The sequence below is a fragment of the Opisthorchis viverrini genome (assembly GCF_000715545.1).
Source record: "Opisthorchis viverrini unplaced genomic scaffold opera_v5_487, whole genome shotgun sequence".
Taxonomy (NCBI): domain Eukaryota; kingdom Metazoa; phylum Platyhelminthes; class Trematoda; order Opisthorchiida; family Opisthorchiidae; genus Opisthorchis; species Opisthorchis viverrini.
Window position 1 is genome coordinate 211,217 of NW_008752141.1, and position 15,156 is coordinate 226,372.

The window sequence follows — 15,156 nt, forward strand, 5'->3', positions numbered from 1 at the left end:
ACCAGTTAAACACACACACCCACCCAACTGCACAAATGCATAGCAAGCGAACTGGTGAGTGAAAAATGGTAGTCGTGCCATAGCCCGCTCTGTTGAATGTAAACCTTTAGCGGACAAACTGACGAATTGCGGCTGATGACCAAGAGTTCCTGTTTGCCTTACTAGAATGGCCACTTTCTCATGCGTTTACTTTTATTTGAGGTTCAACCAACGTTGTCGTAACGTCCGTTGACGTGTTCCCGTGCGCCCGCGATCCTTGCACGCTCGTCAAAGGGACAGAAGTTACCATCCGCATTCGATTTCGAGGAAGTGAGTCCCCATTTGCACCTTTCGTAACCTTCCTAGATTCCACATAACGAATGATTTGGTTCAAGTATGGATGAATAATTCAAATAAATGAGCTCACGTAAAGCCTCACTTTGATAGGCATATCGTTTTACAACCTTTCAGACTTTTCCCTGAGGAGCTGTACTGGGCTTAGAGCAGACGCGGTTGTGACTGATCCCGATTGTGCTGGATACAGTTTCTGATAATTGGCGACATCGTATCAAGTGGTAGAGAGCCGCAAAGATTGCGGTTATCTGGGAAGCGTAATGACAGTATTTACTAATCTTTAGTGTTTGCCACCTTTGGAAGAACCAAGTGGCCTATTTCAACCATTAGTAACAAACACATTACCATTCAGTGTCCGGTTTCCCACACTGTCAAAACTGACGGATCACTTTTTTGCACTTCTCTCTAACGCCTATTCCAAAATCTAGTGGCTAGAATCATTCCTGGAGGCGCAAGATTTGAAGGCTCCTTTGACGGGGAGCCCGCGACGATACCGTTTCCACCTAATGGCGTTTGTACCCGCCTAAATCCGCCTTGTCCAATCCAACCGGGGCAAAGTTATACATATCATTACACGGCAGTGGTTCCAGAAGAACTTCGAACAGTAAGTCAAACAAAAAGATGCAATTCTGTTGGATAGCTATGTGGGATATCGATTTCGGTTGCCTTGAGTACAGGTTGGCATGTCTGGAACCACACGGTCGATTTTGTGGCACCACAAATGCGTAAGCCTCTTTCACAATCGACAGGCCCCGCTAATTCGGATCGTACAGTTTCCATGTTTTCATTTAAGATTTTTGTGTGTGGCTTATATTTTTGAGCACTTTTTAACTATCGGAGTATTTCGTTCCTATCAGGTGAGTAACAAATACTGCGGACGAATAGACAATCACATTATTGCAGAATGATTAATTTTTGTGCCAAGAACGCATGTAGAAGGAGGTTGTAAAAGTGCACCACGCTGCGCGTGGTTGTTGCCTGCTCACACCTGTAACTTTATGCGTTGCATAAATTTCTCTTTTAGGGTCTACTGTATGTTGAGTGGAGGCTACTGAATACCAACATGGAGTCATTCCTGTGCGTCGAAATCTTGGTGCGAATCGCAGAGGCGCCATGATAGAATTAAAAAAAACGATTGTATATTTCGGAACTTGAGGTCATAATGCACTACTATTTAAAAAGCGTTTGTCCCTGATAACTGCCCTATGGAAGGAAACCTTTGCTGTTAGGTGATGCAATGCATAATTCTGATGTTTATGAGTAACTGGGGTCAAACTCGTGAATCCACCGGGGCGAAATTGGAGACGTCACCTACTGCGTCATCGACGGTAGTTCAATCCTGCAGCGCCTTTCCCACTTTGTTACTTTCACCTGCTCGTTTGGTTCACGGTTTGATGGTAGTTTGAGCCCGTTTTGGTACTCGGAATTTTCCCGCGTTTCGAATCTTTCAGTTTTTGTGCGCTTGTACCCCATGTGACACGCATGTTTAAGCAACGGTAAGCTTGCACGCCAGTAGAATAACTCACGGCTTTGTTTTTTGCACGAATCGATGGTGTGCAGCTCCGAAAAGGCCTCTCGTACATGAAATCTGTCATTACCGGGGGTTTAGTTTGTTGATCACAGTGGTAATTTTCACGCCTAGACACCAACTTTTGTACGTCCTGGCATTTGAACACAGGAGTTTGTAGTTTTGTGTAGATAACGAAATCAATTTGAGCAACATTTGAAAGCAATGTGCGCAGTCGAAGTGCCAACCATGAATCCGACTGTTCAAAGCCAGGTAACCTCAACAATGGTATCAGCTTTTAGTTTAAATAGACGCGAGATCAATGCAACGCAGCTGCTTGACCAAATCCGTTGCCTCGAATCTTCGTTTTACGCAATTTCCTATTAACTTATCACACGCCGGGCAGGATGTTTTGGTTCTCCTTTCTCCTGCTCTGTTTTGCCCGCCATCTCCAAATTTTAGCGATACAATCTTTCTTAAGCTTGATCGATTTCCCAAAAGGGAGGGAAAATCTTTACTACTTGTGTCTCCCTGTCCCCAGTGTCCACCGCAATTCACAAGTTTATGACGTAATCGCATCGGCGTCGGATGATTCCCAATAACTGTGTTACTGACCAATTTTCGAACAATCCTGAGAACCGACAAATCCCACCAGTCTATTCTGACTGTACGATTGTGGTCATGTCTGACGGTATGCCACCCACAAGCTGGGAGAAAAAAGATTACTATAATTGTCAGCAAAATTTCACGAAACTGGTTTTGCGTCCACGCTACGTCCGGGAAATTCTGTGATTCTACCATAATTCTCTGAGATAGATGTGTTGTGTATCCACAGTTTGCGACTTCACGTCACATGATATGCTACTTTAATCTGCGATGAAAAGTTTAAAAGAACTTTACAGCCCTGTCGTTTGTTATTGGAAATTCGGGGCAGTGCGCACCCTATGAATATGGAGCCTGCGACCTTGTGACCGTTGAATGAAGGCTTAAGAGAGCAATGGTTTCACAAGATGAGTGAAACTGTCATCCGAGTTCTCGTCATTCGAGGAGCCAACAAGTATTTGTTCAGTGCTTCTCAGCTTTTCAGCAAGGACTGGTCTCACTAACGAAGTGAAGTCTCAAGTGGGAAAATATCAGGTTTCCGCTCCTGTTTGCGTTTAACCGTTCGCCTGGGCTTAGAAAAATCTTGCTGCGTTGAGCATGTATCCGGAATACGGGCTTACAAAATTAGACAGAGAGTAGTTTGCTAGTGTTGTGACCCAAGGGGACATAGGGACCGTGGCTTGACAGGATTCCCAACAAATCTTTGGCTCACATTTTCAAATTCAAAGCACATAGTTCTACGGGAACACGTTGCCCCTTTTCGAAAGAACGTGGAGCAATATGAAACAATCGTAAAATATTACTCACTAGGCAGCTTAAAACAATACCCACGTAGTTGTGCAAGTGGTTTTGAAGTCAGCAACCTGAAACAATAACCGCAGTGCACGAGCAGGATGAATTCAGACCCGACATCACAAAGTTAAATATTTGAAGGGCGGAGAAGTATCGTAATCGAGATTGTTCATTGTCACAGGTACTTTTTCGAGACTAGCATAAAATAATGAGTAAAGTTGGTATTGAGTGAAAAACAAGTCCGAGTATTTAATAACGACGATGTCAACTACATCCCTCACGTTGGAAAAGCCAATCGTCTTGTAAGGAAGCACCTCGCCGGGAAGTTATTTATTGGCGAACACAAACTAAGCTGTTGCAAGCATCGGATGCATCTCATATGCACAATCCTCTTGAACTTTTCTGGACATCCATCGACTAGTAAGCAAAAGTAGATGAACAGCGCGAAGCCGCTTAATTCTCGACAGAAACGTCACCTTGTATCAGATGCAGGGGCGAAACTCGGACGCAAAAACATGGACCACTCGCATGCTTTACCAGTGTGTGCACCGTTAGGTAACTTTTTTGTTTAACGGTCGAGTGTATACCGCCGATGTTTCATTTGCCTCAGTAAGGTTGGCCTCATTGGATGGAAGTGGAGTGATCTATCAATGACTCAATTTATGCCAGAAGTGTCACCAGCTCTGAAAAAGGTGTGTATTGGCCTAATTCATCTACAGCCCGGCTTCTGTGTGGCTTTCAGGTCACTCGACACTAAATCCTCTCCGCACACCGTACCATTCATCGGAAGTGGTACCAAGCTCCGGAATGTTTACGTTGCTCCGACAAACCAAACGGCATTCGTTTGAATTTGAACAGGGGGTTTACGCAACTGTGAAAACTGTCAACTCCAGGTCCCCTGATTTGGTGACTAGTTGCTTGCATGTGGAGAACAAATCAGACCACGTGATTGACTGAGCGAACAAAAACCTCAGCAACCCACAAGGAGAGCCAAAATCCGGTTCACGGTCGTTTTCCCACTTTACAAGCACCACCGGGAAGTGGTGCGCTTCCTTGCTTATGGCATTTTCCGGTATGCATTGAATCCGTTTATTGAACTCACTACGTAGACAGACCTGACACGTCGTGCGTGGGATATCTTCGAGCTTGGCTGAGCCATACTTTGTCTTGGCTTTCCGAGGTTTCCATCCACCAAGGATTCTGAGGTCTTGTGGAAGTCTGCTTCCACACTGTCCGTTGTACGTATCTGCTAAAGAGATGTTTGTTCCAGATCTGCAAGCCTGACTACATTGACAATGCATCAACTTTTAGCTGGTACCCACTTAGGGACCGTTTGCATTGAGCTTCTCTCCATCTCTTCCTCATTGACACCACTGCTCCTGTGCCCCCCTGTTCCCACCTATCTCGATAACAGCTTATATCGCGGCTTGTATCACAACCCTCGCGGCAAGAACCAACCAGAGAGTTATTAACTACATTTGTCGCAACTGCTCATTCAACAGTGTCTTCGCGCAATTTGCTGAAGATGTTCAAGCGGTATCTTGTAAAGCAAACGATTTTTTAAATCGAATTTTATACAGCTCATACGATTTTCACGGGAATCTCGATGCACATGAACTTTCCACCGCCCGTGTGAACAAGCTCCAACCGAACGGCCAGGGGACCCTGTGAATAGAAAATATTTTGTGCGTTATATTTGGATGGGAATGGATAGACAGGCATACAAACGCACAGTTGTCAATTCTTCCAAACCCCATGCGCTTGCTCAGATGAATGCCTCACAGTAAATGAGTGAATAAACAAGCTCACTAGGGGGAAGTCGCGGAACAACAGAGCTGTGAATACATACACCCAAAGCCGACACAAGTTGACATGCCCGCAGATTACAGGAATTGTAAACTAAGCAGGTAAACACTAAAAATCTTGGAGATTCGATAATTCGAGGTCAACATTACTAGCTCTATTACAAGTAACGATTATGGGACGAATAACCCAGCCTGCTTCAGTAGTCATCAACTGCACTGAGTGGTTGGGTTTTAGTGTAATAGTACTTCTGAACACCACAATGGCTGAAGGATTTTTCCTCAAATTAGCTACTACGCCTGGAATCCTAACGCGGGGCAGGCAGCGAGCAACGACGCTTTGTAGTGGGAACAAGTGTATCGTCCCTCCCCTCCATGCTAATGTTTGTTGCTCTCTGCAGAAGAGTTTGAGTGTATCCCCGAGGTAGTTGGCATCTTTGTGGACTTGGGGGCACTGTCTTTTCTTGAAAAGTCCACCCACGAATTCTACGACTGTACGTTCGTCGGCTCACTGTACAAAACGGTTTACATCCTCTGGCAGTTCAAGTGTTTGATGTGGACAGAAGCGTACCTGGTGTATAGACACTGTTTTTCATTTATATGAATGCCAGATGAAAAAACCGCATCACTCTCCGATATGAAAAGTCCGACTTTGATTTTCCGAAGACAGTTTTGGGATGAATCGATATCACAGAGATTCTCATGGGTTGCCGGGGCAGTTCATCTGACCCAGTGGCATGTCATTGTTCAAAATAACAATGAACCAGGATCAAAGAAACCGTCGAAAGCGCTGCGACTAAAAAATTGGATTTATGAGAACCCATGAATAAATTATAAAAGTGAGGCAATCCCAAATTCTGCAATAGGGAGTTCTCAACAATCGCCAGATGGATTGATGCAAGACGGGTTTCATAAAGTAAGGAATGAAAGTCTGAACAACTTGCATAGACTGTAGAAAGCATGATGGGCAAAACGAAACAAACGGTTCGGTCATTTGCCGATCAGCCATGCAACAGTGGTTTGTTTTAATCGGTTGGGTAAATCGTCGGCTGTGGAAATCGATTTAATAGACGTATATGACGGATCGGGCTCTCGGTAAGTTTGAATAAGAATTGACCGTTCGAAATGCACACTTTTACACATCACATTACAGTCCATTCAACAAGGATTTGAATTGCCCCTCTCTACCTACCTATAAAGATTGAAAATCAAAAGGAATCTAAACGAAATACAAAGCCGGATGGTTGGGGATCCTAATTTCAAATTTCTCGTCTGATTAACATAACGTGTGAAACCCATTCAAGGATGCCCAGATCAAATAAGTTCCCAAAATAGAGGAGCGCAGACGGAGAAAAATAACTACTGAGGAAACGGTCTTCAGACTGTAAGGAACGTCTGGCACATATTCCACCCAAAATTTTGAGTGCTGATAAAAGTACTAAAGAGAGAGAGTGCTGAAGAAAGTAGCCAGGGAGAGCGATTCAGAGTCTGGAACAGAGATCGTGACCAAGCCTCGCTTTGGAGCCCAATGTGTGCGGATGAAGCGATTATAACGGGGCTGATCTTTCGTTTAACACACACACACACAAGCCTTCAGCTCAGGAACTGGGGGAGATCGTGGACTGCCCTCCAAAACCTAGGTCCCTCCAATAACTGTCTACACTACGGTGAGTTGTTTAGGCACCCATATATTCACTTTACCGAGTTTTTTATGAGCCTTGTAGTAAAGGACTCTTGCTCTCGTGAAATACACTCATTTAAAATCAACTTGGTTTTCACGAGAGACTCAACTGAATCTCTCGTTTATGGTATTCTGCAACTGATTGTGCTGCACACAGACCGCCCCATGTTTCAGTTGGCACGATATTCATGAAAACCAAATTGATTTGCAAATGAGTGTATTTCTCGAAAACAGGCCAATTTGGGTTCAAGTAGAACATAAGGTTGACGGGAACTCGGAGAATGCGCCTACCTGATGAGCCCAAAGTGGAAGGGCAAAACCGGTCGCGGGCTGTCGAAGAGTTTTTAGCAACCTTCTAAGTAGTCTCTCTTGCTCTCCTTTTCAAACCCGTTTCTATCTACACCTATATACAAATGGCACAAGAACGTTTTGTAACGTTTCGATCCGAAACGCCCTGTGGAACGTCTCACGGTCCAAAGGACGCCGGAAGAGTTATTACTACGTATTCTGCATTTTTTGGGTGCTCACTAAAGGGAAAGACTGCAGTTTATAACCACGGTATTTTCTGCGACGGCATCTTGGCTCTTTTCAAGTGTAAATTATTCTAAAATTCTTGTCTTTCACCAAATTGCTCGTGTCGGAAACAGCAGAATCTCAAACTGACAGTTGCGGTTTATGCAGCATCACTCAGTCTGTAACTCAGGAGGGCGACGACAGATGGACACTATGGAGCCGATACATGAGGTTAGCTGACACATTTCATTTGGTTCACGAGCTTGATGTAGTTCACTCGAATTTTCAGATCACATCGTGAATGACAAGCTTCTTGAGTGACGTAGGTTCGCTTGGCTGAGTGTACCGCGTGTGAAGGATGACAGGCCTGGTCATTTGAAGACGATGGTTATATGCCTTCATCCATGTGTATTTGAAGAGACATACGCTCGAAAGGCCAGCCTTGTAATCTGCTGCCTAAATGGACTTGAAGTGTTCTGATGAAAAATTCATTCAAATTCTTGAACCCAAGCGTGCTATTCGAAATGCTTATGCAATTTTGCGTAAAACCGCGGGAGTCCGAATTCGGAGGAAACCGTGCGCGCACGTATCTGTCCTCATGAACGGATTCGCCGGTTAGCAGCACCAAGCTGAATCACCACCAAATAGCCCGTGAACCATCAGCCACATCTGTATGACTTCCAGCTATTGTGCTCAAAAAAGGGCACTGCTGACTTGAGGAGTAATCAGCATCTTTCCCACTCTGCGGTCATATCAATGAGGTGTTTTTGTCGTCTATCTATCTATTTCCAGATTACAAGGTCAAATGATGGGCATCTTTTTGGGGGCAACTTCTGTAAATTATCTGGGGGAAGCGCGCTGTCTCCCGGTTAGAGCCAGAGAAATAGCCCTGGCTCCAATATTTATGTAAAATACTGAGGCCTTTTTTGGGTCCTCATCAAGCCTTGGCATGATCTCCGGCCTACGCTATTTTTGCGGCCATATATCGGCATCAGTAGATTGCACGCTAGTCGCTTCTCTTATATATAGACCTCCAGTGCATCAATGAACGCTGACTGACAGAACAGTCTCACCCTTCAATAATGATACTAGTAACTGAAATTGAATTCCAGAAGCTCTGGGTCAAATTCTTCCGGGACACTGGTAAAAAACTGAGCGCCATGTGGTGCGCAAAAGGTGATTTTTTAAAGCCAGTACACAATCCAGTGGAGTAAGACTTCATTATCCAAGTTTTCGGGTATCGATAAACATTTTTCAAGGATTTCTGCAATCAATCCAGCTTCGTTTAGGTCCGCTAATCTGTCTTAAGTTTGCTGTGTTCCCGAAATGACATGGTGGTCAAATCTGATCAATGTTTGTGTGTGTCAATTGTGTCAATTGTGTGTGTGTGTGTGAAAGCGTGATTGTGTGTGTACTTTGATAAAGATGCGCTTCCGTGTGTCACTCTTCTGGCTGTGGTGCGTCATCATCGAGATCCATGCGTGGGATCAGACGACCACGCCAGGTGAATGATATGCTGGATGGTGCAGTTCTGTTGAAACTGAAAAATATCACACATATTGTGATCGGACCAACCAGAATCCAAGTACGATGATTGTCAATGGCCAATCAGGTTGCAGCACAAAAGCTGCTCCCTGTAAACTATATAAACGCTAGAGAGGGACGCAAGAAAAAGAGCACCGATCAAACAGTGCACTGAAGATGTATCCTCGAATGGTGGCGAAACATTTTCAAATCAATTGCCAAGCTCGGTGAACAGATCAACAGTCACCTGATCAATTTAAAACGAAATAACACAGGACTTACGCTGTCATAAATAATACTGATTGTGAATAGAGGTGCTCAGATTTCTGAATAAAAAATGTATATTTAATGATACAGTCGTGCCCACCGACAACACAATCTATTCACTCCGTTTAATCAGGGTTGAATTTATAGAGAGGTACCCATGGTAAATATGGGTTTTGTTTACACAGAGAAATTTCTGGTTTTCTTGCGACTTACAATTGGACTGTTCTTGGCTACCGTGCCTTCGCAACGTAGTGTGTAAATTTTTGCTTTTTCAATGGGGCACGATGGAGTCACCTGAGCACAGACGTCACTTTCCGGCAATTTTAGCACTTGTGGCCCGTGACCAGACGAAAGATGGATTTTATGACCTTCAGCTTTGATGACTGTTCAGGCAGGCACCCATTATGGAAATGAATAAGAAAAAAAACAAGTCAGGGTAGGACAGAAAACACAAATCACGTGTTCCAATCTGATAAATTGCTATCGTTCAAAACAATAGGGTTTTCCGGGTACTTAGATTGTAAGAAAGGGGGAGAGCGATTTCATCTTGTTGTTCTTAATTGCTGCTTAGAACGGCAATTGAATATTTCATGGCACAGTTAGATACAACAAATTGGTTCAACTGAGTACTCACATGTTAGAAACTGAAGTTCAATGCCGACGTTCTTCCCTCTAACGAGGATGCAAGGTTCACTTTCACACGAATCAAGCCCCAGAGCCAACACGCTGACATCTTGGGAACCTTTGTAATAAATTCAAAGAGGCAGGGGATGAAAGTTCCTCACATTGTTGCTCTGAAAGGTGATCAGTCATGTGGTTTTAGGTATATCTCGAATGAAGCATCCGAACTTGCAAAAATGCCAGCTGGTCACGCTAGCTTGTTTCTCAGTTGAAATTTCACTGCCAATGAGCAACTTAGATTCAAGGATTACAGGTGCTTGCTCAAGTTTGAATGAGTGACAAAATTCGCCCAGGTAGATCTACCTAACAAAAAAACACCGTATTGAGAATGTACTCTGCATACGAAAGAATCAAACAGACATGGGACGCGTCTATCACCGATAATCTAGCCTGCTGAGCTACTTCGGAGTAAAAGTAATCGAGTTAAAGTTTTTAATTCACCAAAAAAGAAGTCATGAAATTTTGATCCTTTTGATTTTCCACGTTCAAAACCTGTCCATTTTAGGTGAACCGGTTCTGGAGCGCTGGTACGAGAGACTTAGTGAACACAAACGTTGACGTCTACTTTTGCGGCTGGCACCTTAGTGGAGGAAAGCGCCTGAGGAAGCCGCCATCACTTCGCACTCGGAACCAACCTCTTCCAAGAGGAGTGATGCTCTAGAGTCACATGGAAATAGGGGCCTATAAAATACAAAAGATTTATATTCTACTGTCGTGGCCAGGTTTTTCAAACTTGCTACCATGACTCTGCTGAGGCTTTATAGCTATTTGTCTTAAACAATCATTCAAAGTCGCTTGCAGTCATACTTCTAGCGGATCTTGCTGGAATGGTGTTGAAGCTTCACAATGATTGTTAAGGAACAGCTATAAAATGCCGTTTTTTCCAGCGTGTCAAGTATAGGCGCTGCTATGGGTGATGATGGTGGCCGATATAAAACGGAAATGTTTGAAATACCCATTATGACTGAGCACAGGGAACGCTGAAAAATGCAATTGATTTATCGTGCTCGCTAGAAAACGATGCCCTGGCAAGAGAGAAAATTAGCTGACAACTTTATAGGAATGCAAATTTCAGGGAGCTTTATTAATGTATTGCGGAAATACTGTATCCAAGGTTTGGACAGCTAAGGTTCACAGAAAATGTCTCTTCCAAGAAATGTGAAAATCCTAACGGCTGCGTGGAGCGCTCTTTCGAAAAAGGCCTTTGTAGGAAATCTATCCATGGAATAATCGCTAAAACCATCGTATTATATTGATACCCGTACAGAAATCTAATAAGATCAACGCCCTACCGTACGCCAACATTTCTGAAAAAACATGAATGGGTGCTTGGAGGCAACCTCAGTCAATCACAGCTTATTTGACAGGTAAGAATTTGTTATCCACCAAAAAGTAGAATGTTGATACATAAACAGTCAAACTGAACACCAATTAATACCGTGGAAAATTTACACGAATCAGAATTAATGGACCCAGGGGACCGGTAGAGGTCTGCTAATGAGGTGAAATTCTATCTTCGATATCACACACGAGGTGCCACTACGGGAATTTTTTTCTCGAAAGCTTACCGCAATCCCTGAAGATAATGCCGTCTGTGACTAGCGATAAATAGAGCAGTGAAAAACATGTGAAAAGATTGAAATATCGCATCGTTGGAGGAGTGTTTGGAATTGAACAACTGCTTTATAGATGGGCGCGTCCTTCAACTCGTGTCTCGGTTTAGACATTTGAAATTAAACAAGATTCACTATGGCTCTCATGTGAACGACCCTCAAGTTTTTTGTAAATGCAAATTGCCGTCAAACCTGCAAACTCGCCGTTGTACAAAGTACATGACAAAAACGTGTAGGATACAAATGGATGAATTCAGTTACAGAGGATCACGTGATATAGCACACCGTGTGAAGGTCAATTTGTGGGCAGGTAGTAAAGTTTTCCGTACAGATAAGGGGGTAGATATAAATATATGTTTTCAGCGTGTCTGTCGAGGAGGAACAAATGTACTTTCACCAGTCAAATTCGCTACGTTTTGATCTGATAAATGTCCACGATATATGGAATGACACGTGGGCACAAACGTGTGTGCCTATCCCAGGTAGCCATGCCCGAAGGACTTGGTGCGTAGCATTTTTTTAAGTGTTGGAACAACCGTTGAAATGACATCATTGCAAACAGTTTCTTTCGACTCGTGGACTGGTTTGAGTTGCCTGCTGCTATTCGTCACACATTACATTACATCTGCTCGTCATTTGACTGCTCCCGGACGAATAAAGCCGCAAGTTTGGTGCGGGGCAGAGGAATCGATTCTAAATGGATCGAAACTTTCAAAAAGACTCGAAGCCGTCATTTTAGACTTTCAGTGGGCCAGTTCAAGAACAACGCCAAGCATAGAACCAGTTAGCTTTCAGTTAAGGATCTTTGACATGCCAACAAATATGGAGCCCATCACCAGTGCGTCTGTTGATCCGTACTAGGTCTAAGCGATCATGAACTGGAGGTAAGCGTCTAGTGACAATTTGTTGAAACAGCTGCTCGCGCTGACCTCACAGATGAGTAGTGTAAATGTGTTACTCTGGTAGCCTTGGATGTCGATGCGGAATTAGTGGATGGAGTAAAGGTTACTTATTAATCAAGTGAAGTGAGCAAGACCGAAAAGAGGCATCAGTGATATTAATATGCTTTAGTTAACCGCAGGAAGAACCTCAAATTCTGCAGTAAACCAGAATGGACATCGATTTCCTCAACACATGCACTGTAATGCTTGAGCTTTCTAAAACTCTGCCACAACTTAACTCTGAGTACAGAACGCTAAACACATCCTAACCTCTGCAAAGTTTTACACCTGATGCTCATCAACAAAACAGATTAGATGACGAAATTTCAAATTTCTTTGCAAGAAAGTCTCTCCGAATTCATTGGCCAAATTATGTAAACGCTAAAATGCTGATCAGTTTGCCAGAAAATCTGTCAGTCAGGTTACCCATAAAATCTGCTTCGATACTCGTCATTGCTGGTACAAACCTTTGTAAACCTTTGTGTATACTTTTCATCTGTGTCAGAAAGCTTCAAGAAAATTCAACTCCAGAATTACTCGGATTTTATTGGCCTATCGGTACAACATTAAACTAAAATAATGACTTTATAGTTAAGAACAGTTTGTGACAAATTGCCAGATGAAAGCATCATTATTTTTTCGCCCCAAGGCGTTAGCCCAGTAATAGTTAAGAAAGTATTTTTTTAATTCTAAGCTGATATACCTGGTTAGGTGACTAAATATTCAGAACTGTGTTGTTTTAGTTCAGTTGAGCCAAATAGGCTTTTTTCGTTTTTCGGCATTCGAATTCGCTATGATCATGAAATGTTTCCCCAACCGAGAAGAGCCGATTAGAGTATGATCATTGTCGTGTCTACCACCAGTAGTACATGCCATCACGTAACTGTGGTAGATTTCCTGTAGGCTGAGACAGGTCACCAAGACCTGGATAGGAGATGAATAGGGTCCTTGTCCAACACCTTTGATCCGAAAGCAAAACCAATGGTTTTGGCTACTCGAGTTGTCTTGGTCGAATTCACCACGTAAAAAGTCAGGGGACTGTGACTATCAGAACCTCTTTGACAAACTTTGTGGACACTGAACAATCGTCAGTGGGTTGGGATCAGGCCCAGTGTGTGTGGCCTACTGCACGGCTGTGTTGAAACGTCAAATTTTACTTACACGTCACAAAGGTCATACGGGAACGCAGTTTTTGATTTACCGTAGTTCGTGCACTGTATTTATTTTCATTAAACTACCTTCCTGTCGCAGATATATCCAGGTGTGGCATTGACCAATCACAACCTGTTTAAAAATCATCACATGTAGTATCTCGCATCTGATGAAAGACTGTTCAGCTCGCTAGCCCTGCGTCGAAATGAAATGATTCCAGCAGCTATGATGTCCTGCACAGGGGATGAGAAATCTAAGAGAAGATAAGCCGGTCCTGCACAGGGGATGAGAAATCTAAGAGGAGAGACCCAAACTTTGGAGGTGATAGCCTATTCAGTTCGTTTATCCTGAATGGTGGAATTTTAGAGTACCCGGCAGAGGCGATAGCTCTGACAAAAGAACACCGTTGGCTTCTTGATACAGGCATATCTGTCATGCTCACCAACCACGGGTTTGACTTGCCTTGTAGAGAGTTGGCATTTACCAGATCATCTGATTTAATTGGTCAGTGTTTCCCTGATACGCAGTCAGGGGACAGACTGACAGCCAGTGAGTGACATCTATCCAGGCTGAGGTAAGAGGACTGTACGAGACAAACCGTCCCCTGATATGTAAAGTGACATGTGAAGTGTGAACATTTGATTTATGAGGGGAGAATAAACGTTCTTGAGGGCTTTGTGGCCTACTTCAGCGTTATTGACCACGTATTACAACAAGACTCTTGCAATGCTACGGAGGCACCGATTGTCAGAGTTAGGTAGCCTTCGGAAGTCATCAGCGGCCATTTCTTTGACCCATAAGGTGATACAGATCGGATCGTTGCATTGTGCAGTTATCCTAGCCTTGGTGATCGGAACTCATCCAGTGGTCCACATAAACGGAATTACCAACTACACCGATAGTTTGACCTGGGTCTGATTCCACCCCATTTCGCAGTAGCTTTTCGCGATTTACAGGTTAGAATCGCATACCGAACAATGTGACAGATTCATTTAGGTTGAATTAAACACTTTTTGATCCGAATGGGAAAAATCGGGAACGTACTGACTGTACGCAAGCGCACGCCCACATAGTATTCTTATTCTCAAGGGTTTTGTGGCCGGTAAAGAAGAGTCAAGCAGAATTTTGGCTGTAGCATAAGATACTAAAGTATTCCTAACAGTTAGTGGCCTTGGCTGACGGAAAAAAACATCCTGCTATTAACAGACAAGGGATATCACCCCCATTTTCATCATCATCATCATCATAAGTGTCGGCACTGATGCTTCACTGTCGTGCAGATGAGGGATAAAATGACTTTGAATGATGAAAGCAAGCATGATCAAAAGACAATTGGACCAATGATGCGAATAAACATTACTGGCCATCTGAGAAAATACGCAACCGACGGTTTGAAAAATGATAAACAAAAATTAATCGAAGGATTAATGCTGAGCTTCCCTCGAGGACGTCGGCTACAGGGTAACACCTGCGGCTCCATTGAGAGGTTGACAGCTTATGTGATATTAACCATAAGCATTTTCGTGTTCCACTCATGCTGTCGCGAATTTTGCATAGATTGACCTGTTGTCCCGTTTCATGTCACTTAAACCGCTTCGTGTGTTAAAGCCGCTCTCTGATATAAATTACTACAACGAGCCTTGAACATGATCCAACCTACTGGGTTCCTATCACGTTCAAATCAAAACCACACATGGACCTCGGTCACAACTTCTAATCAGTATAATATATCGTCGTGCAGGGTTTT

The 15,156-nt window shown here is 43.5% G+C and overlaps 2 protein-coding genes across 2 annotated transcripts in view; one reads left to right on the forward strand and one right to left on the reverse strand.

The window, feature by feature from the left end:
- Nucleotides 1-15,156, reverse strand: part of T265_11333 (hypothetical protein) — a gene marked incomplete at both ends in the record, with an annotated part of 30,221 nt that overhangs the window by 13,462 nt on the left and 1,603 nt on the right. The window lies entirely within an intron of this gene.
- Nucleotides 36-937, forward strand: T265_15410 (hypothetical protein; the record flags this gene model as incomplete). The annotated part of the gene is made up of 3 exons (XM_009177964.1): nt 36-54; nt 202-309; nt 762-937. Coding segments are annotated over 3 exons (303 nt in total), but the record flags the coding sequence as incomplete, so codon positions are not given.